This window comes from Carassius carassius, chromosome 40, assembly GCF_963082965.1.
Source record: "Carassius carassius chromosome 40, fCarCar2.1, whole genome shotgun sequence".
In the NCBI taxonomy this organism is placed as follows: Eukaryota; Metazoa; Chordata; class Actinopteri; order Cypriniformes; family Cyprinidae; genus Carassius; species Carassius carassius.
Window position 1 is genome coordinate 913,813 of NC_081794.1, and position 24,192 is coordinate 938,004.

The 24,192-nt window shown below is 37.9% G+C and overlaps 1 protein-coding gene across 1 annotated transcript; it reads right to left on the reverse strand.

Moving 5' to 3' along the window:
* Positions 1 to 1,324: 1,324 nt before the first annotated feature.
* LOC132122568 (rho GTPase-activating protein 22-like) lies at positions 1,325 to 21,625 on the reverse strand. Its single transcript, XM_059532945.1, has 10 exons — positions 21,299 to 21,625; positions 16,370 to 16,554; positions 12,621 to 12,708; positions 7,465 to 7,587; positions 6,142 to 6,349; positions 5,927 to 6,059; positions 5,670 to 5,743; positions 5,470 to 5,591; positions 3,720 to 4,428; positions 1,325 to 1,884 (listed from the first exon to the last, which is right to left on the reverse strand). The coding sequence occupies exons 1-10, from the start codon at positions 21,339 to 21,341 to the stop codon at positions 1,662 to 1,664; spliced, it is 1,908 nt and encodes a 635-aa protein (XP_059388928.1). The 5' UTR covers positions 21,342 to 21,625; the 3' UTR covers positions 1,325 to 1,661.
* Between the last annotated feature and the right edge of the window lie 2,567 nt (positions 21,626 to 24,192).

Below are 24,192 nucleotides of genomic sequence, written 5' to 3' on the forward strand. Positions count from 1 at the left end.
CTCTTACTATTAATAGTAATGTCACCGAACGATAAAAGACCAATCCAAACAAAATCCCCAGCACAGGAGGAGGAGCGAAACAAACAGTGAAACAGTTCTTTTCAGTTCGTTTAATTTAGTCCTTTGTGAATAATTACACACCACCACAGTGACACTTTTTAGCACAGCACAGTCTAATCGGGATGTATAACATCTTCACATACTCTAAATATGCATTGAAGTCCTTTGTAGAAGCTGCTGTTCTAGAGAAATCCAAATAATATCCAAATGGATTGATAACTAAACGTGTTGAGCAGCAGTGTCTCTTCTTCTTTAGATTGAACCTGAAACATTCATATCAGCAGCCTGGAAAGTGAACCATTAGGCTGATATATAATAAAACCCACTATGCGGTCAGAAAAGGAGTCTACAAAAGCTGACAGTATTTGACCACTCACATCCACAGAGCGTTTCTAGCCTTCCTATACACATTAACTGTGTAAAATAAATATACAATGAGATAAATTGATAAAAGTCACATTTAATCGTATTTATTTTTTTATTTTATTTTAATGAAAGTGGCACTAACGGTCACTTTGACAGTCTTGAACAAGCAAGAAAACGGTTTCTATGCCAAGATTTGGAGCTATTTTTGCCAAAATAGTTTTTCTGCTTAAAGGTACAGTTCACCCCAAAATGAAATTTTCTAAAAATGTGCTCCCCCTCAGGTCATCCAAGATTAGGATGAGTTTGTTTCTTCATCAGGTTTGTAGAAATGTAGCATTGCATCAGTGTCTCATCAATGGATGCTCTGCAGTGAATGGGTGCCGTCAGAATGAGAGTCTGATAAAAACATCACAATAATCCACAAGTAATTGTCATGAAGCAAAAAGATGCGTGTTTGTAAGAAACAAATCCAGTATTAAGAAATGTTTAACTCCAGACCATTGCTTCTGGCTAAAATAATAATATATAATAATGCTTCCTCCAGTGAAAAAGTTTATTCTGAGTTAGGAGAAAAATCTGCAATCTGCAACTGTTTACAAGACAAAGAAAGTCTAAAACAGCTCTTAACATATCCAACAGGAGATGGACTTTCCACTGGAAGAAGCGTTATTATGGATTATGGACCTATATTTTGACCATGAAGTGATTGTCTAAATTTAAAATTACTTTTTATCAGCTGTTTGGACTCTCATTCTGACGGCACCCATTCACTGCAGAGCAAGTGATGCAATGCTACATTTCTCCAAATCTGATGAAGAAACAAACTAGATGACCTTGGAGTAAATGTTCAGCTCATTTATGTGCCAAAGCCAATGACTCTGCTCTAATCGTCATTATTATCATTCAGACTGGGAACCCTGAACATGCAAAAGATTCATCTGAACTGATTTCAGGACAAGATCCAGACGTTCCATTTGTTTCTGTCACCTGAAGCTTCCGGAAAGAAATCGCCTTTAAAATGTCAAGAGTAAAATGGCTTTAGTAAATGCTACACTGCTGAAACGATGGGAACAATCTTCTTGGGAAAAGTAACCAGTAGATTTAGTGTGATAGTGGAAGGCCTTTTAAATGATTTAATGAACACTATATTTTGCATACTTAAAATTGTCCACATGATTTACGGAGACGCCCGAGTGCTCTGGTCCTCATGTCTTTGGGTGTGTTTATTTTTTGCGTTAAATGTCACTTGTCCGGCTTCCAAGAGCCAGATCCCCCAACGTGGAGAAGAAGTCTTCCATCTCCTTCTCAAGGAGGTGATTGCGGCTCTCTGCGTCCTCACGAGCACGTTCAGAGTTTCTCAGTTTGATCTCAAGCATTACTTTTCTTTTTCTCTCCTGTTCCATCTCTTGCTCGAGTCTCTCTATCTGTGACCACAGGGCTGAACTCGACTCTTGCAGCCTGCAGAGATGAACACAGATGTGTGAGTGTGTGAGTGAGTGGACAACACAGATATATCACAAGGCACAGGTACTTTTTTTCAGACTGGGCTTATGGGATCCTGAGGGGCCGCAGTTGGAGAGAGAAAAAATTATGTAAAAAAAAAAGAAAATACAATTTTGAACTTAAATTTTAATTTAAAGACATTTTCCAAAACTACACTGTTTGAAAAAGGAATTATTAATGGATGATAATGTTTCAGAGGACACCTAAATAAAAAAAATAAATAAAAAGTGAAAAAAAAAGTGAAAAAAAAAACAATAATGATATATATATATATATATATATATATATATATATATATATATATATATATAAAATATATAAAATGAGATTTTGATTGAAATTAAAAAACAGCATTTTTCCCACAAGAGTTGAGAAAAATATTACAGAAAAAAAAAAAAAAATTCTGTAATATTTTTCCCAACTCTTGTGGGAAAAATGCTGTTTTTTAATTTCAATCAAAATCTCAAGTACATTTTGTCTTCCTAATAGGACGTTTTCTCACACAGTAAAAATGGATCTTTATTCATGAAATTAATGTTTATAAATTATATATTTTATGAATGATGTTACCTTGTTTCGATTTTTAATGCCAATTATGCTAAACATAAAACAATTTCAGATTCAGTTATTGTAAGGATTCAACAATTAACCCCTAACCCTGATCCATCATTAAAAATAAGTTTTTGAAAGTACGAATTCTGCCAATAAATTAATTCTAGAGAGCCTCAGACAGGATTCATTTCAAAACAATATTTATTTTACAATTGTTAACAGAGTTTTTCTGTGATTTTTCGGAGGACCCCCAAATTATAATAAAAATAAAAATAATAATAATAATTTTTTTTCCCCAATTTTATTTTCTAAGGTTTTGGGAGAGAAAATCCCGTGTTTGATTCAAATTAAAATCACAAAATGTTGTCCTAATAATATGTTGCTTACATTTTTTCCCTACATAGTATAAATTAGTATTTCAACATTAAATTATGTACATGCAACATTCTTCAAAATATCTTATTTTGTGTTCAGCAGAAGAAGTAAACATATTGGTTTGGAACAACTTGATTTGAAATAAATTATGATTTTTTTTTTTTTTTTGTGCACTGCCACTTATTATATTAATATTTTTAGTACAAATTATGCTAAAATACAGATAATTTTTTATATTTCTATGAAACACAAATTTACCTGACCTCTACTCAAAGAAACAATAGTCCTACCCAATTTCAAGTTTTCCGTTGTGTTCGTTGTGTTACAAGCTGTTTGTGCAAAGATAAGATCCGATCCATAAAGTAGCAAACACTAAAGTTTCAAACACATAGAGATATTCTTTATAAAAGTTGCCTTGTCCACACCCTCCTAAAACATCTCGTTTAGACACGCCCCCTCATGTCTACATCACTGTGTGGGAAGATTTGCATAACGCTTTATTCTCGCTGTAGTATTGTTGTCATGGGGATGCTGTGTGTTTCCAAATATGGTAACATTTCCGTCACATGCTTGAGGTATTTGGCCACTGGATAGCTGGCCAATCAGAGCACACCTCGCTTTTCAGACTGATGAGCTTTGTAGAAATCAGTGCGTTTCAGAAAGACAGGGCAGAGAGGAGCGACAATAAAGTACGGTATGTGGAAAATAATTTAGTGTTTTTTTAACCTTAAACTGTGTCAACACATTACACCAAATACACAACATAATGCAATTTTTAGCATCGCCACATGACCCCTTTAATATAGGTGGCATTTTTAAAGAATTCCAGCCGCCCTTAGTAAAAAAAAAAACAACCGCCTTACTTTTCAATTCTAGATTCATAAGTCTGTTTCTGCTTCCTCAGCTCTTCTTTCAGTTCTGCCACGACGCTGAGCAGAGACGAAGGGCTTTCTTCTGCATCTCCGTCTTCATCTACAACTCTAATGACCGGTGTGATGCTTCCAGTGCCACTACAGAACAATCCGCTCGCACGCTTCTCCTCAGCATCCTCCTGCTGTTCCTCAGGCTTGACTTCCTCTTCGCTCCGTCTGTCTTCTGTCCCCAGCGGCTCGCTCGAGTCTGTGACGGAGATCTCACAGGACGAGCTGGACCACGGCATGCTGTCCACACTCAGACTCGATGAAGACGTGACGTTGTCATAAGAAGACAGTCTCTGAGAGGAGCCCGAGTCCCTGGAGCGTTCGCCAGACGAGGTTCGGCGGTGTCCCCTCAGTGAGGACAGACCGTTCATTAACCAGTTCCCACCGTCCACCGCGGAGCCTCTGAAGGTGTGCTTCCATCCTGGAAGCGTCTTGGTCTGCTTACTAGGGCTGACGGCTGTCTCTCCCTTTCCCTGAGGCGAGGTGTGGAGATCCTCCTCAGAGATCCAGTCCACCAGGTTGGACTGCTGAAGTTGCTGGTTTTGGTCCCTGAGCTCCGTCTGGTTCTGTGATGTTTCTGAGTGTTTCTCAGTGTACAGGTGCTCGTGATTGCTGATGAGCAGCGTCATGAGATGCTGAACAAGGGAGGTGCCTATAAACACACACACACACACACAGGATTCAGGTTTTTGCGCTTTCCATAGACCCCTATGTTGTCACGACAGAAAGGTAACGTCTTGTTCCCCGATGAAGGGAATGGAGACGTAATGTCCCCATGCCACAACCTCAAATCATCGCTGGTTGCCAGGGACATGTTCTCAGCTCCTCAGAGTAAAACCTGAGCAAAACCAGCATAAAACGCCTCTTATACCTGCATGCACGGGGAGTGGCTGAACATGCAAGATCCACTAGCAATTTTCATTAGCAATTTATACGGGCTCCCAGGACCCCTAATGTCATCACGACAAAACGTCTTCATCAGGGAACGAGGGTTACATACATAACCCAGACGTTGCACATTATAATGTTTACACATTTTCCAGACAAAAAGTTGCATTGGGTCAAAACTCCATTGTTGAGAGGAAAAACGTTGCATTGGTTTATAGGTGAAATTGTATTATTACATTTAGAAATAATGTAAAATGCACTGTAAAAACAATTTTTTGAAGTTCTAAATAAAACAAAAATGATTTGGAGTATCTTTACAAGATAATTCAGTATCTTTACTTGTTTCAGTCCTGCTACTTATAAAAAATTTCACGATTAATTTAGTGTTGTACTTGCCATTTCTTTGTAAATGCTTATACAATTTCGGTGTACAACTGATTTCTAACATATTTGACATGAAATAAAATAAATTTGGTATGCTTGACATTAATTTAATTGTCTTTGGAAAACAAGTCGCAGCACATTTCAGATGTAAAAAATATCCTGGATTTATTTTTTATTTTTTAATCCAAAAAGAAGCCTCCAAATTTAGAAACATACATAATCATGAAATAAAATAATTTGTATATTTAAATGTGTAAATAATATCAAGGAACTGTATCTTGCTGTACATTCTAAAATATTTAATAGTGTGTAGATTATAATTGCCTTTATGCCAGAAATTTAGGCTACATTTGGCACAGCTCGTCCTGCAGCTGTCTAGTTTTAAAGTGTTCAATGGAAATTCAACAATATAAGTGTTTACCTTCCATCATAGCTACTGGATCCTCCTTGTTGGGACGGAGGATATTTGGTCCAAACACGGTGGCCAGGTTCTGCACACCCATTTTATTTTCATTTGAGTGAGACTGCACCTCATCCAGAAATCTACAAAGACAGAGCTCACTTTCAGCAGCGAAGCATGCACACCCCTGACTGTGTCTGAAATGATCATGTTGGACATACTTGCATATATATTTCAGAAGGTTGTAATTGGCAGCTGGAAGGGTCTTCACTAGCTTCCCTAATTCTTGTATTCCCTGTGGAAACATGAAGTCATTGAAGCGATCAAAATGTCTCGTGGATCAAATTCAAGTGGAAATATCAATGGTTTATCTTATATTAAAGATTAAGCACCATTTGTAAAGAAGCATGTTTGACCAGAAGTGTTTCTTTAGCTGTTCTTCTGTACACTGCTGTTCAGATTCGGTGCAGTCACTAACCTCCTCCTCGTCTCTGGCCAGGAGCTGAGCACACGTGAGGAAGTCCTCATACTTGCAGAAGGGAACGACGGGCTCGGGAAGCTCCCTGAGATACAGCTTCAGCAGGGAAGACACGGTGTGGACATCCGTGTTACTAGAAATCACAATTATAGGGTTAGCATGAAGGGTTGGTAAGGGTTTAGTGATCCACGTGTGTGCTCGGAGTAGTCGTGTACCTGTCAAACTGAGGTTTATCTCCACAGTCAAAGGCCTCCTGAAGCTCCTTCACGAGGTTGGCTTGTCCTGGCATCCGGAACAAGCCTTCTTCATCGAGACCCTGTTCCCTGATGAAATCCACACACTGCTCCACGAAGAGAGGGGCGAGACGAGGACCAAACTTACTTTCAAATTGTGCAGTGTCCTCCAAACGCTGGCCAAATATGCCTGTAGAGACCAAACAGCTTATATCAGTCAAAAAAATGTTTTTTAAAAGTACAGTACAGTGATAATACTATTTGATCATTACCATAGAGATTTGCCTTTGATATTTACTCTACATTCTTAAAACAATAAATGTTAACCTCTACGGTTCCATGAAGAACATTCATGGACTCTTTCATTGCATATGAAAATATTCTTTAGATTAATAAACTGTTCTTCACACTAAGGAAAGGTGGTTATTTACTTTACTTATTTTGTTACTCTACATGTAATGAATCTGGAATATATGAAAGTTTCACTTTTTGAATTTTTTTAGATGCACCTGTATATGTACAATGTCAATGCTACAACTTATAAGCTGAAATTTACTTAAACATTTACTTAAAATTCACCACTGTTGTGAACAGAAGTTGTTTCATTATATATTTAATTATACAAAATTACCCTTACGTTTCTGACGGCCAGCTTTACTCCAAACGACAGTGCAGCAGCGGGAAGATTCACACTTACAGTGGACATCCAAGTATTTCAATCGTTTTATACAAGCATATTCTCTTTCCATTGATCTCCTGTCAGCGCATGTTTCTCATCCAGGTGCGAATCTTGTTTGTGGCAGAAATTTGAGCGTTTTAAATACTAATGACTAGAAGACCACAATCAGAGAATGTTTTGATGTGGACACAGTCCTTAGATGATGTCTTAGGCCAAGTTTTCTTAATAAAGTCAACCCAAACTTAACCGAAAAGTAGTCTCTAAAAAAATCCAGTAGATTGAATCTTCTGGCGTCAGTTGGCGTCGCTTTCATGACCACGGTAAGAAAATCTCTTTGGTGTTATAATTCATCTAAAGATAACGTCAGCAGGGCTTGTACAGTTCTAGCTGCTAATGGGAGTGGTGCTTTACTCTTGCTTTACATTGCTTGTTTGAACTTTCTATTAATAACATGACTTTGTAATTGAATCTGTGGATAGTGAGGCATACTCTGCTCAGTGATATTTTTGTGAGCGTAGACCGCTGACAACACTGGTGATATCATGTGAACATACTGTATATGATACATTCAGTGGAGGAGAGAAGTAATGACTATGGGTATATGCATTTTAATTTGGTGGATTTACCTCCTCCAAAAGGAGCCCAAATGACCCGTCTGATGGCCTTCACCCAGTCGTCCATGTCACTCTGGGAGTTGGCCATGAGTAGATAAGACTCATGGCTCATCGCAGCCTTGTCTTTCTCACCAGCTGAGACAGAAAACAAGAAGAAGAAAAAAAAAAGGGCTTGTGGTGAAAGAACAACAGATTGAGTGCAGGATTTTACAGATACACAATTATGTGCTCATCATGCTATTGTGTTTCATCTGTTTTATCTATGAATTTGGCAGTGGTTGTGTGCGTTCCTGGGACTTTGCACGACTGAAGACTGGACTGAAGAAGGTCGTTGAGCGTGATTTCACAAGTACAACATGTTCCCGGAACAACATTCCAATCAACCAATCAGAATTGAGGGATAACTTTTCAGGAAATATCTGTTTTAGGCTTAAAACCATGGTTAGGTGCTTCTTCACCCTTGTTGATCATTTCACACTGATTTTAGGAATACATTACGGGTAGGGTTAGGTTTTGGGTTAAGTTTATTTGGACAATAATGTTGATCCAGGAACATGTCTTGGCAAAATCAAGGCCATATATATACATATATCCATATAATGCATAGTGTTTTGTGTAAGGGCTAACTACTGTATTTCTGCTTTTCCATAAGTTTTTCCACCTCGTCTGTTGTTTTTGTTCAGACCAATGTTTATCATTTTATAAACTTTGTTTTTGTCAAAACTTTTATTATTTGAAATGTAAAGTTCTTTAAATCACAATTTGTACAGAAGTTATTTTATGAATTTTATATTACCATAGATATGATATTTTAAAAGAATGTTGCTGCCAACAACATGTAGCTCTATTCTAATTCTTCTGATTCTAATTATTTAGATATTTATTTTAGCTTGCAGGTATTTATATATCTAGTTACAAAAGTACAGTCGTGGCCAAAAGTTTTGAGAATTACATAAATATTGGAAATTGGAAAAGTTGCTGCTTAAGTTTTTATAATAGCAATTTGCATATACTCCAGAATGTTATGAAGAGTGATCAGATGAATTGCATAGTCCTTCTTTGCCATGAAAATTAACTTAATCCCAAAAAAACCTTTCCACTGCATTTGATTGCTGTCATTAAAGGACCTGCTGAGATCATTTCAGTAATCGTCTTGTTAACTCAGGTGAGAATGTTGACGAGCACAAGGCTGGACATCATTATGTCAGGCTGATTGGGTTAGAATGGCAGACTTGACATGTTAAAAGGAGGGTGATGCTTGAAATCATTGTTCTTCCATTGTTAACCATGGTGACCTGCAAAGAAACGCGCGCAGCCATCATTGCGTTGCATAAAAATGGCTTCACAGGCAAGGATATTGTGGATACTAAGATTGCACCTAAATCAACAATTTATAGGATCATCAAGAACTTCAAGGAAAGAGGTTCAATTCTTGTAAAGAAGGCTTCAGGGCATCCAAGAAAGTCCAGCAAGCGCCAGGATGGTCTCCTAAAGAGGATTGAGCTGCGGGATCGGAGTGCCACCAGTGCAGAGCTTGCTCAGGAACGGCAGCAGGCAGGTGTGAGCGCATCTGCACGCACAGTGAGGACAAGACTTCTGGAAGATGGCCTGGTGTCAAGAAGGGCAGCAAAGAAGCCACTTCTCTCCAAAAAAAAACATCAGGGACAGATTGATCTTCTGCAGAAAGTATAGTGAATGGACTGCTGAGGACTGGGGCAAAGTCATATTCTCAGATGAAGCCCCTTTCCGATTGTTTGGGGCATCTGGAAAAAGGCTTGTCCAGAGAAGAAAAGGTGAGCACTACCATCAGTCCTGTGTCATGCCAACAGTAAAGCATCCTGACACCATTCATGTGTGGGGTTGCTTCTCATCCAAGGGAGTGGGCTCACTCACAATTCTGCCCAAAAACACAGCCATGAATAAAGAATGGTACCAAAACACCCCCCAACAGCAACTTCTTCCAATAATCCAACAACAGTTTGGTGAAGAACATTGCATTTTCCAGCACGATGGAGCACCGTGCCATAAGGCAAAAGTTATAACTAAGTGGCTCGGGGACCAGAATGTTGAAATTTTGGGTCCATGGCCTGGAAACTCCCCAGATCTTAATCCCATTGAGAACTTGTGGTCAATCCTCAAGAGGCGGGTGGACAAACAAAAACCCACTAATTCTGACAAACTCCAAGAAGTGATTATGAAAGAATGTGTTGCTATCAGTCAGGATTTGGCCCAGAAGTTGATTGAGAGCATGCCCAGTCGAATTGCAGAGGTCCTGAAAAAGAAGGGCCAACACTGCAAATACTGACTCTTTGCATAAATGTCATGTAATTGTCGATAAAAGCCTTTGAAACGTATGAAGTGCTTGTAATTATATTTCAGTACATCACAGAAACAACTGAAACAAAGATCTAAAAGCAGTTTAGCAGCAAACTTTTTGAAAACTAATACTTATGTAATTCTCAAAACTTTTGGCCACAACTGTACTAACAAGTGCATCCATCTTATTTATCATATATCTAACAAGCTTCTATGTCCGGTTTTATTATTTACTAATTTTGAACACTTGAAAATGACATGCGGAGGGTGTCTCAGACATCATCTTGATTAGCAATATTACAAATAAAAATAACATTGCATAAACGTTACTGAGTGGGGGGAGTGCATGTACAGTTCTCTATTCACCTTCAATACCACGACTTAGGTGCCCTTGAGCAAGGCATCGAACCCCCAACTGCTCCCCGGGCGCCGCAGCATAAATGATGAACACTGCTCCGGGTGTGTGCTCACAGTGTGTGTGTGTGTGTTCACTGCTCTGTGTGTGTGTTCACAGTGTGTGTGTGTGTGTTCACTGCTCCGGGTGTGTGCTCACAGTGTGTGTGTGTGTTCACTGCTCTGTGTGTGTGCACTTCGGATGGGTTAAATGCAGAGCACAAATTCTGAGTATGGGTCACCATACTTGGCTGAATGTCACGTCACTTTCACTTTCACTTTCATTTCTAGGCTTTTATGTATTTATATTGCCCCCAACAACATTGTAACAAATCTTCATAATTCTAGAAAATCCTTGTCACTTGGATTTCTGCATGTAAGTGCATGAACACCCAGGTATTACCTTGGTTTAGGGTTGGTTTGTGCCTCGATGGCTTACAGCAGCCCTGTCCCATGATGCACCGAGGGATTGAGCCGGTACTAATGTTCTCCAACAGATTGGCCATTAACCCAAACACAGCTCAAGTAGTTCCCACACAACGCAGCATTCGTGCTGTAGATGTGTTTGCCTCAAACCATCACTTTCAGAAACAAATCTTAAGTCATTGTCATTTACATCTCAAGTTCATACTGTACTTCCCTGAAAACCAGCGAGTAGAAAATACTTCTGATATCTCAGTTCAGCTCAAGCAGCACCACTTGACTTCTGTTTCTCTCATTTCCACGGACTTCTCACGGGAGACTGACAGAAGGTCCTTAAGATAACTAACAGCTCACTCAGAGGACCCGATGCTTGGGGGAATCCTCCTCTCTAGCAGAAATCTCACTAAATATCACTACTTCGTATAGCAGGCATGGGTTAGCAGATCCAGAGGCTGCAAAGGACAATGCCTTGAAAACACAGAAGCGAGAAAATCTCCCAGCAATGCCACGCTTTTCCCATTTTTGTATCAGCGCTTGTCATTTATGTCCCTGCAATGAATGGTGGCATTGTTGGATTTTATTTTCCTGTTGTACACAATCTTCTTAATAAACTGAACATAAGGATAACTTTGATATTGTTTTTATTATTTGAAGATGAACACTTACTGGACTGTAACAGCTTAGTTTTACTTGATTATCCATGCATTTTTAGAAAAAAATCAGTGACTCTCAAATATGATCATCAGGCTTTTGAGGAACGTTTTTGTTTTGCTCATCTCTCAATCATCATTGCATTGCATTGCATTTAAGTGCATTTAATCATTTAATTCCATAATACTCAGACTTATTATTGTAGTGATATTTATATAATTTCATGTAAGCAGTCTGTTAAACTGTTATGAAGATCTCGCATTACATACTACCAGAATTTCATCTTTGTGGCCATATAAATATCAACATCTGCACCATTTTGCATTATTTTTATTCAGTTTGGGGCTTTGAATGTTTCTAAATGTCAGTTTTTCCTTGATACAGTTTCGAGACTGTGCACTGGTTAATCAAATATTTCCATTTCTTCATTGTTTGTGGAACTTCTTCATTTTCAGAGACACAATCAACAACAGGCCAGGCATCGGCAGACAAATGCCGCACTCGTTTTAAAGCTGAGAAGCACAAGGGAGCTCTGAAATCAGATTTTTTAATATTTTATTGTTTGCTTTGCATGAAAAAGGGACTTTGCTAATATGCTTGTTTGACTCACAGGAGCTGAAGCGTTGGTCAGATGGAGACTGTGGTTAAAGGTTCTTCTCTGTGTTTACTGATCTGACATGAGAAAGTGCTGTTGGGTGTAGCAAACTGATGCTAATGTCCTATGCTTTGTGTGTTTGGCTGTTTTATTTATTGTGTTTGGTGCATACTTAGGCTAACACCAAATTCAGTGATCTAAATGTTTATGATGCACTTTAGGGGTGAAAAATTGATTCACTGATGCATCCTGATATTTTATTTATTATATATTTAATTATTCTTGATCAGTCTACAAAAAATGCATCAGAATTTTTCATTAATTATATGAAAAACTATTCAGCGAATTGCTCTAATCACAGGAAAAATTATTTGTAATCTGGATCTGCACAGGTAGATTTTTTTCTTATTCTGCATTTTTCTTCTTTTTAGTGACATTGCTGTCTTTGGCTTGAGCAAACTCGGTCTGTATTTTCATAGATTTTCACCATTTGAATATCAATATTGTGTGCAAAAGAGAGAATTGAATATCTTGTAACCTCTGAATGGATTTGGATGTTGACTCCAGTTTTCTTTACTTTATTGTTTAGAAAAGGAAGCCCTGGTGGGTGTCACACTCATGTTCTTTACTTGTCATAAATAAAATATACACACAGTCAGCGTCAGTAAACAATTTTATTGCAAAATCTTTAATCAGTGTGTTCTGGAAAGCCTAATCAATTTGAAAAGCCATGCATGCTGGTTTCAGTTCAGGACATTGATTTGATGATTTGATTTGAAGATCTGCTCACCTGGCACAATCTCAAAAAGCTGTCGGCCGGGTTCTTCTGTGTTGGCTGTCAGTTCATTCACTTGGCTGCCCTTCAGTGAGATGCAGCCCTGCACAGACAAATAGTTAGAAATGCATCACATAACCATTACTGACCTATTAAATCAATCAGAATTAATTACCATGTAAACTTGGATATTATTCTTTAATCAGCATTAAGTCTCCTAGTCTTCTGGAAATGTGTTACCAGGGATTTTGAGCCTATTGTACAATCAAAAGCTTGAACATTTGGCTGTTTGCCATACTGCACAATTTCGAAATGCCTCCTTCAATTAGATAAACTGTCAACTGAATAAAGTTCGGAGATTATTCACCAGGACAGTCCAATCAATGAAGATTTGGGAGCTGAATCTGTTTAGCAGTACTCAAGACACTTTCCTTTAATTGGTTGTTGTTTTTTGAAATATTTTGAACAGACTGAATCTCAAAAAAATCTTCTTAAGAAAGAAATAAAGAGATTTCTTAGGATGAATTCCAAGAAGTTTGTAAGAATGCTCAATTCTTGAAAAATTGTTTAGGAAGTTAAAGAATATTTCATATTTAAATTTTTACTTACCTCTTACTTAAGAAGAAAATGACAAGCTTTGGTATTATCTGATTGTATAGATGGTCTTTGCATTGATCAACTTAAAAAAACCAACTCACACGTTTTTATTTAATTTTATTTATTGTTTTATTTTTGCGCTACCTCCATATTACTGTATAATAACTACAATTGTTTTTTTTTTTACTGTGTATGGACACTCACATATTTGCTAAAAAAAATCTAAAATTTAAAACAAGCTAATTATTTTTTTTAAATAGATCCTTTGTGGATTTAAGTCAAGTTGGAGGTTGTCTTAACTTTAAGAACTTTATTTATGATCAGTTTTAAGAACATTCTTTACAGGAATTCAAATTCTTCTCAAGTTTTGTTTTTAAAAAGTATATATATATATAAGCTAGCAGTTGAACTGAACAGAAACTGTAGCAGTTCATTTTATTCTTTTCACAAATCCAGTCCCAGCTCTACTTCTGAACAACTATCGAATACCCCAGATGATGATGCATGTGACATAATGCTCAATACAGCCCAGTCTCCACTGTCACCTTTTATCTCAGCGTGTGATTTGATATGATATTTTCCTACACAGGCCTTCCACTTTGTATTCCATTGATTAAAGGCAAGAAAAAGTGGGAGGGATTGACATTTTCCCACACATCTTGGCCAGCGCTGCATGGGCACCGATTAATGGTGCTTAGATGAGTATTGACAATCTCCTGTGAGAAATGCTTTTCATCTGAAGAACTCACCAAGGCTGGATTTTATTGATTGCTTAATATGAGATGGTCGAAACCTGCTAAAGGCAATATGCAGGCTCGGATTGTGGTGGAAATATGACACAACTGGGCATAAATGGAAGAGTTCACACTTACTAATAGCTCTATGCCACATAATGCTCTAACATAAAGTGCTGTCTAGAATCTAGAAAGTATGCTTTGGAGAGCATTCAACTGTTCATGAGGTAGATTGCCTGGGGGAAGAAACTGTTCTTGTGCCTGACTGTCCTGGTATTTGTGGCTCTGAAGCGCCGGCCAAATGGCACAAGTTTAAAGATGGGGTAACTTGGATGTGAGGGATCCAGAGTGATTTTCTAAATGCCCTTTTCCTCACTCTGGATGTGTACAGTTCTTGAAGGGTGGGCAGGGAAGCACCAATAATCCTTTCAGCAGTCCGAACAGTTCTCTGTAGTCTTCTCATGTCTAATTTTGTAGCTGAATCAAACCAGTTACAGTTATTGAAGTACACAGGACTGACTCAATGACGGCTGAGTAGAACTGTTTCAGCAGCTCCTGTGGCAGGTTAAACTTCCTCAGCTGTTGGGCCTTTTTAACAATGGAGTCCATGTGAATGTCCTACTTCAGGTCCTGAGAGATGTTGGTTCCCAGGATGGAGTCTTAATGACTCCACTGCTGCCAAGAGCAGAGGGGAGAGAACACATCCCTGAGGGGCACCAGTGTTGGTCGAGCAGCTGTTTGACATGAATTTCCCCAGTCTCACTAACTGTTGCCTATCTGTCAGAAAGCTGGTGATCCACTGACAGATAGAGCTAGGAACAGAGAGCTGGGCCAGTTTGGTCTGGAGGGCTGTTGGGATGATGGCGTTGAAAGCCGAACTAAAGTCCACAAATGTCACTATTCAAAATGTTTTGGGTTTAGGGAGTTTGGTAAGTTGAAACTGTATTTTATTTCTTTTGTTTTCTTTAATTTTGATTTAGGAAGTGTAGAGTGTTAACAAAAAGAGGATTTTTGTTTGTTATTTTGGCCTTGTCTGCCCCTGACGCTAAGCCTCAACTTGTAAATAAATTATTGTTATTCAACATCTCTCTGGTTGTGAGACTCTCTTCCTTTTCCTGTTACAGCTGACCCCTAGCAGTTGTAACAGAAATTGGGGGCTCGTCCGGGATATCTAGGTCAGGTGAAGAGGAGAACCAATCGCAGCCTCCAAGATGGGCAGCTCTCCAGGAACCGCCCATCTGAAACAATCATACACAAAGAGAACACAAGAGGACAGAATGGAAACAACCAACAAATGACTTGGGCTCATAACAAGGGCTCCTCACATAAGTCCCTGTTTTGTCCAGATGTTGCAGGATGAAGTGCAGTCCCATGTTAACTGCATCATCCACGGACCTGTTTGCTCGGTACGCAAACTGCAGGGGGTCCAGTAAGAGTCCATTGATGTCCTTCAGATAAGCCAGAACCAGCTTTTCAAAGGATTTCATGACAAAGGCGTTAGAGCCACAGGTCTGTAGTCGTTAAGTCCTGTTATTTTGAGTTTCTTTTGAACGGGGATGATGGTGGAGCGTTTGAATCAGGATGGAAATTCACACAACTCCAGAGATTGTGAAAAGATGGGGGCCAGCTGGTCAGCACAGATTTTCAGACAGGCTGGTGTAACGCCATCTGGGCCTGGTGCCTTTCTTCTTCTGTTCTTCCTGAAGACCTGGCGCACATCATCTTCACAGAGTTGAAGATCAGGAGGTGGGGAGAGGGGGATTGGAGGAAGTGTTAACGGTTGTGTAGGGAGATGGTCAGAATGGGTGTTGGGGGTTTCAAATCTACAATAAAACTTATTCAGGTCATTAGCAAGTCGTTGATTTGCCTCAATGCAGGGAGATGGTGTCTTGTAGTTTGTGATGGCTCTCAGCCCTTTCCACACTGAAGTAGAGTCGTTGGAAGCGAACTGATCGAAATGCCTATTTATGAACTATTCATTATTTATTAAATGTGCAATTTTTTTCAGTTTATATGACTTTTGAATTAATTACCCTTTAGATGTTATTATTATAATTTTTTTAGTGATTACAAAACACATTTACTGATATATTCGATTCCAAAATGAGTTGTTTCTTTTTGGAAGATCAAACAGCTCATTTTGCCAACAGTGCGAAAAAAGTGTTTATTACGTTTGAAATATTAAGAAAACAATTTTTAATATAACTCATCGAAAGAAGAAAGTCATATACACCTGTAGGATGCTTTGAGGGTGAGTAAAACACTGGTTAATTTTCATTTTTGGGTGAACTAACCCTTTAAGGCGTGCCTTTAGCCCTGTTGTACCCTACTTTAGATGTACTGTAGAAGCCTTAGGACAACCGTTCTCAGTAGTGCAGTGATGCAAATTCCTTTTAAAGCCATATTTCTGTACGTCTTCAAAGCTGAACATACCTGTGGTTTGGTCTCCTCTTCATCCTTGTAGAAGTAGAGGTGGTCAGCACGCAGCACAAACCAGCGCAGCTGCCAGTTCTTCATAATGCTCCTCTGCTTCTTCAGCCAGCCTGCCTTTAGCACTCCCTCCTGGAGACTCGGTGAGCCACGTGGTGCTTCTCCCATCACCATGCTCTTGGACCTGGCTGCAGGTGATGAGAAGAGACGTACATGTCAGTGATCAAAGACATCATCATCATCTTCATCATCATTTGTAGTCATGCATCATTTAAGGATGACAAGCACTTACAGTAGCAGAGGGGAAACTGTCATAATTTACACAAAAGCAGAACTGTAGGCTATTGTATGATTTCAGAAGACTTCATGAGTCATACCAACCACTTTTTATGAGACTTTGGCAGTGCATTTGAGTCTTTTTTGAAGCTTGACAGCTTCACTCTCCATTCATGGCATAAACTCATGGAAAAATTTATCTAAGCGATTTAAAGAAAATAATTGTTGTTTTCCACGGATGAAAGAAACTTCACCAAAAACTTGTAGCTTAGTGATAGGTGCTGTGTTTATCCTGTGAGCCAGTAATTTATACTAAATAATCAATGAATGATATACTTGATAATTCAAATATAATTTTAGTGTCATTGAGATATAGTTTTTATTTATTTATTTTTTATTTATTTTTTAATAATAGTATTTTACATTTTTGTATTTTCCATTTTCTATTTATTTTTAGTCAAGATGTTGGTAATTTAGTTGTGTTTCTTTCATTTTTATAAGTCATGTTATGCCTCTTGGTTCTAGACTCAAAATCAATGTGTTGCTTTCATAGAAAGAGAGGGAATTCAGTGTGTTTTTCTTATTTATTTTATTATATTAAATTATTTTCCCCTCCCAATCCACTAGTGAGCTTCAATATAGTTTCTATTATTTGTACTAGTTGATATAAAATGCACATATATTTAATTTTGTTTCAGTTAACATTTATTTTAAGTTGTAAAAATGAATTAGTTATAGCATTCTGTAATAACCCTGCTATAAGCCTTGCTTTGTGTGCTCCGATTCATCCTCTCTGGTCTGTACCACTTACCCTCTGGTAAATTAATGTGGGATCCTCCAGTATCTCTTTCCTAAAGGGAGTGAGTGCTCATGCTCTAATAGGATCTCCAGTGTAATTTAGTCAGAGGCTCACTTGATATAGAAGCTTCTGCAGTCTGCCATTTCATGTAGCTATGATGTTCAAGGACCACTTTTTCATGGACCAAAAGATTTTGGTTTGATTCACCTGATTTTGCTCTGACACAGGCCATGCAGGCTTAAATCTGGACTACTGTATGAACAATCTGTGTCACCATTGATAATTTATAAGAGTCTGTCTATGCCTCAGTCATCTTATGCCTCTGGGCTGCAGACTCAAAATCAATGCATGTGTGGCTTTCAGAGAAAGAAAAGAAATCAATGTGTCCTTCTCATTTATATTATTGTATTATGTTTCACTCCCAATCCACTGGTGAGCTGGACTGCTGACTGGTCTTTAAGTCTGTAATTCATATAGAGTGCAACAGTCCGGATCCGGAATTAAAATTCCATGTTTTCTCAATATAGAAAATGGGTTTGAATGGTAACTTATATAACCATTACTGTGAGCTAAGAGGTTGTTATCTTGTTTGCAGTATTAAAACAAGATAAATACAGCAAAATAACTATTTAGTGCTACTCCTATGAAGCACTACAAATGACCTCCCAATGCTCTAAAACTAACAGAAAAACGTAACAGAAACAGAGGATGGGCTGAATGAGACACAACTCACTCTCTGCCAGCAGGTGGCGCATATGGAACAGCAGATTTTCTTGGTTTCTGTAAACAAAGCAGTGCTGCGCTTATAAACACTGCTTTAATATGGATTATCCAGAGGCAAGGTGAAAAGAAAATACCAACTAAACGAATCTCGAACCGTGCTCTGTCTGCTATAATATTTTTCTCCTCTTTGTGTCCATCTTCAGCGTCTCTGGCCTCTAATAATGGCTGTTTGCAGACTTTGTAATATTTTCACACAAATTACATTTTTGAAAATTATTGCAATGCAGTTTGTTGCAATTCCGGAATAGAGATCGGCTGAAATAATCGTGTAAGTTCCAGGGGACTTTCTATCGCTAGAAAAAAATAATAAAAATTAATACAAAATGCTCATAGTGCAGGAACGGTATAATAGAAACCATGATTTATTTATTTTTTAAACTGCGATATATACCTTGAAACAGGTTATTCATATTCCGCAGCCCTAACTATGAACTTGCTAGTGGCAAATGAAAACATTAAGTTTCAATTTCTAACATGGTTCACTCATCAAATGTTTATTCTGACTTGGCGGGATGATTATTGCAGCCTTTGTTTCAGTTTTAAAGTTTATTTTTTATACATTTTTTGTGAACACTGTAGGTACCAATTTGCTCAAATAATTTTCCATTTTATTTGTGTGAGTATTCTGCAGTATAAACTAATAAAATATAAATCCTGCACACTACTTAAGTTTGGATCATCACAAAAATATTTTAATGAGCAGTGTTTTGGTCAATTGACTTTCCACAGGCTTACCAAACATGCAAAGTAGAAGCACATTTATAAACACATTTATAGTGAGTTCAATATGCTGTTCGTAATGATAACAGGCCAATTTGTCCAGTGTTCTTTATCCAGTGCACCTACAATTGGTTTGCTTGTGCGAGGCATTATATATATATATATATATATAGTGACTATTATAGCAGAAATGCAGACATTGAGTGTTTTAAAACTCCCTTAAAGCTGTACATTTGTGGAGCCCATGATGGAAATGTTTTCCCTGCACTCAGTTTTGAGTATTTTCAGTGCTGAAGTCAAATGGAACAGAGTGCAGACACCCAGTTTGCAAATCTCTCTACACGATGATTCATACCTTCCCACATTGTATTGGGCGTTTCTAGGATGTGGTCACCAAAACTGCCTGTTTTGGCACGTACAGGACCAACTCTGAGAATATTTGTCTCTAAAGTTGCAGTTAAAATATACTGGATAGAATGTTTTCAAGTTGTGCATGATGACAGTGACAGTACTGGAGCCATGATCGTGGCATATAAATTTGGCACCTTAGATAAAGTCCACCGCGATTAGCAACAGCAAGAAACAACCTAGAGCATTGGGTTTGCATACTTTAAGACATGAACTATATTACATATAGTACATATTATTACATATTATTTATTTTTCATTTTATTGGTTTTGATTCTCATTTTTGTTTTGTAGATTGTTTTTACTACATTTTACTTTTGAATTTTGTGAAGTTTTCATAATTTAGTAATTTCTGAAATCACACACACACACACACACACACACACACACACACACACACACACACACACACACATATATGGCAAAATATCCATCCATCCATCAAAAAAGTGTTTTATTATGCTTTTTCATAAATTAATTGGTTTGATTTTGTTATAAGACAAATCTAGTATTTCTCTATATCTAGTATTTGTTTTATTCTAGATATGTACATTTTTAAAAATTGTAGGACTCATTGTAGCAACATCAGAGTCGGATTAGGTTCAATTTCCGTTGAATGCATGAACTAAATAAATGTATACATTCGATGCAAAAAAAAAAAATATGCATGCATATGGTGTAATGTCCACTGGGAAATAAATAAGGTCTAATGTACAGTCAGCTGGCGATATCGCGGAACAAACCCCTTCAGGTTGATGTAAGACCCTGCCACTAAGCAGAGAGGTCTCAAATTGCCCTGAAGGGTTTATTTTGCGATAATGACCGACTGACTGCACATTATCCAGCATAGTGCATGTCTTCTGCCAAATAAATGACTGTAAATATTAATCTGAGCAAGAACTCTGTTACCTGGAAGGTCAGTTTTACAGCTAGAAACTCTTTATACAATAAATGTGAGTGCTGCAGAATGCTGTGACTGACCAATGAGAATCAAGCTTTCCAGAGAGAAATAAATAAATGCATGGATCATGGTTGAACATCTCCCAGCAGATGCCGTGATGCTCAGCAGGTAGCATAAGGCTGCTGGGGGAAGGGCAGGTTTGAGAGGACATAAAGAGATGAATTACTCAGCCTTTTACATGCATTGAGCTTTGCTTATTAACATGGCAGCATCCATCAAGTTGATGCATGATGAATGAAACCCTGTGCTCTGCCTGTATTTCACATCTCAGCTGAGCCTGAGCTACAGGCTGCTGATGAAGGACGATCGGCGCTCTGTGTGTAAAAGCCTCAGCGTGCTGCAGATTATAGCAGAATGTGTGTGACATGCATCGCTAGATGCTTGTGGTTGATCTTATGGTCAGCCATAACACAATGAGAGTAAAGAGATAAGACTTATTAAGTGTTTGTACATTCATATTTATCTGTTTAGCAGAATCAGACTTTTGATTGAGTAAATAGCTGAATAATCAGTCGGACATCTGTGTATCAGTCCTCGACTACTATGGGCGTTTATTTCCAAATATGGACATCTGGCAAATACTTTTCTCATTTATAATATAAGGTCAATACAATTTAATTACATCAGCTGGAATGTAAACATATACACTGAAACTATATTTTTTCATAATCAATAAAAAGCTGACATATAGTGGGAAACTTATGTATGCATATACATAAAATTAGTAGCAAAATATCATTTAAAATCATACAAAAAAAAGAATTTTTTTAATATATATATATATATATATATATATGACTAATATTTATCTATCTATCTATCTATATAAAACAATTATATTTATACTTGTCCATATATTAATAGAAATATTAAGTGGCATACTGGAGAAGATCCAGTGATGTGCGGAAGCAGCTGAAGCATAGACGCTGTGAGATGAAGCAGGTTCGGTGTGTGACAGATGAAACACAGATGCGGTGTACTGTACCTCTCCTGGTCTGTCTGATCTTTGGACTCAGCATGGCTGCCATCGATGGGCTGCGCTTCCTATGCTCTTCATATTCCTCCTCCTCAGATCTTCTCTCGGTACATTCTCCCTCCTGCTCCTCTCCTCCTCGCTCTCTCCTCTCTTCTCCGCTCGCTCGCTGACTTCATGTGGCAGGCTGGTTGGGGGCTGGGGGAGGGATTCCTCACACACACATGCTCGCTCTCCTTTTCTTACACACACACACACACGCTGGTCCACATCCACCAGGCGAAGATGCATTATTCAGCATCGCTCCTCTACATTGAGCAGTGTATGTATGGTTACAGCAGGCTGTCCTAAAGAGTAAAGCTGCCCGCCTCTTAATTGGTCTCAGGCATGTGTTCTTGCACTCCTCCGTCTCTGGAGATGTCTCACCCAGTCTGCCTCTTGTGCACACATATCTCCATCAGAGATGTGCACTACTGAAGCTGGCCACTCTGTAAAAAATGACATTAAATATAATGGTAAAAGACTGTAAAAATGCTTCAGTAAAAACCTGTTGAATGGTTAACGGTAAGTTAACCTACTATATGTGGTGAAAAAACATTTTTGGAAATGGAAAAAGAATGTATAATTTACAGTGATTAACCGTAAAACCAAAAATGTTGCTACCGTATTTTTACGGTAAAATTCCGGCATTTTACTGTAAATTTTACACTTCTTTTTTTTTCCCTTTTCTTTTCCAGTGAAGTACTTAATCTACAAGTAACTAGTCAACTTGTAAAATAGTACTCAAGCTATTCATGAATTGAACCTGTATGCACTTTCTCATTTAGGTGTTGATGTTATGGTCTAAAGCTGCATGTTTCATATCCTGAATATAACTGTTATGTTTTTGTTTCACATATATTACCATTATATTTCATTAATGCTTTTATTTGCTCTCACATAGGTGTGCAATAATGGCAAAAAAAAATTTTTCAATAAAAATATATAACTCTCTATACTAGCGTTAAAAAAAAAAATCAATAGTTGCCAGTCACTCTCAGCATTTTTTATCATTTTTACAAAAGTTTAATAGGAGTCAGAATATTTTGTTCATCATGTATCGCGTCAGCTATCGATTAGAAAACAAATCCATATAAAGCTAAATATGTGACGCTAAGCTTCAAATGCATCAGTTTTCAAATCTTACAGCATGCTAAAATTGTTTAGAAATCATAACATAATATTTTTTCAAGTAATTATGTGAAAATTAGGCTTTTTATTAAACGAAGCTGTGGACCTGCAAATCATACTTTGTGTGAAAAGGAATACAAGTTGTGGGAGTTTTACTGCCTCTAGTGTTCATTTCAACAGGAAACTGCACAAGTTCATTTTTGAGTTTTGCAGAAATGCAGGTAGAGGCACGTATTTATTTCCAATGAGCCTATGTTGGGTTTTAGAATGACATGAGACATCCTTAACATTTCTGCAATAATTTATTTATGTTTGAATTTATTTGAATTAATTCATTTATTTCTATATTTATAACAGAGATGCTTCCCATTAAAACAAAACATTCTGCTTTAAACTTTTAATTAGATACTTACACAATTATACATACAAATTTATCACTGAATATACATACATATAGTGAAAAAAAAAAAAGTGAAGTGACATTCAGCCAAGTATGGTGACCCATACTCGGAATTTGTGCTCTGCATTTAACCCATCCGAAATGCACACACACAGAGCAGTGAACACACACACACACACACACTGTGAGCACACACCCGGAGCAGTGGGCATCATTTATGCTGCGGCGCAGTTGGGGGTTTGATGCCTTGCTCAAGGGCTCCTCAGTCGTGGTATTGAAGGTGAATAGAGAACTGTACTTGCTCTCCCCCCACCCACAATTCCTGCCAGCCCGGGACTCGAACTCACAACCTTTCGATTGGGAGTCCAACTCTCTAACCATTAGGCCACGACTTCCCCCTCACTCACATATATAATATACAATGACTTTTTGGGTGGGTGAACTATCCCTTTAATGCTTTTAATCCCGTTATAATCTCATGAAATTAAGTTATTTTGAAACTGTTGAATCCAGGAAATGTAGTCTATAAGGTGTTTTTTGTATTTTTTGTATTTTTTTTTATACACAAATCAATTCTCATTTAGTATTGTCATTTAGTCTTGTCTTATAATCGTGTGTATGTTTTATATATATATATATATATATATATATATATATACACACACACACACACACACACACACACACACACACACACACACACACACACACACATATATATATATACACACACACACACACATATATATATATATATATATATATATATATATATATATATATTCATGTAATTCTGGTTTTTCCTGGGTTACTGGAGTGTTCAACCTCCAAATGACTCAAATTGCCCGTCTCAAATCTCCGTTTACTGTTCCCTCCGCCCCGTTTCTCATCCTGCCCTCGTCTTTCTTTTCTTCCCGTCTTTTTCTTAAGCCACCCCCAGTAGATAATAGCAGCAGCTCCATTCAATCCGCTCAGCCCTGTAGACCACAGCTGCTCCTCAGAAAAGATGCGGGTGGCAGGAGGCCTAAATGAGATAGCAACAAAAACCTATTTCAACTGCCTCTAACCACTGACCCGCCAGTCCCCAAATACACTCCACTCTTAAATAAAGCGCTTTGTTCTCTCCCAACACGTGTTTGTCCAGTCGTGCCCTTTCAGGATCTATTGTCATGTTTATGTTAAAGATTACATGCTGTGTTGATTTTATATATTCAGAATATCTTTTTGTAATTGCCGTCTAGCTAATCTGTCGTCTGCCCGGAAAAATGCCTTATGCATTTCCACAAAATGACTTCTTCCCATAAACATCCTCTTTGGCAGATGCTTTATGCATCTC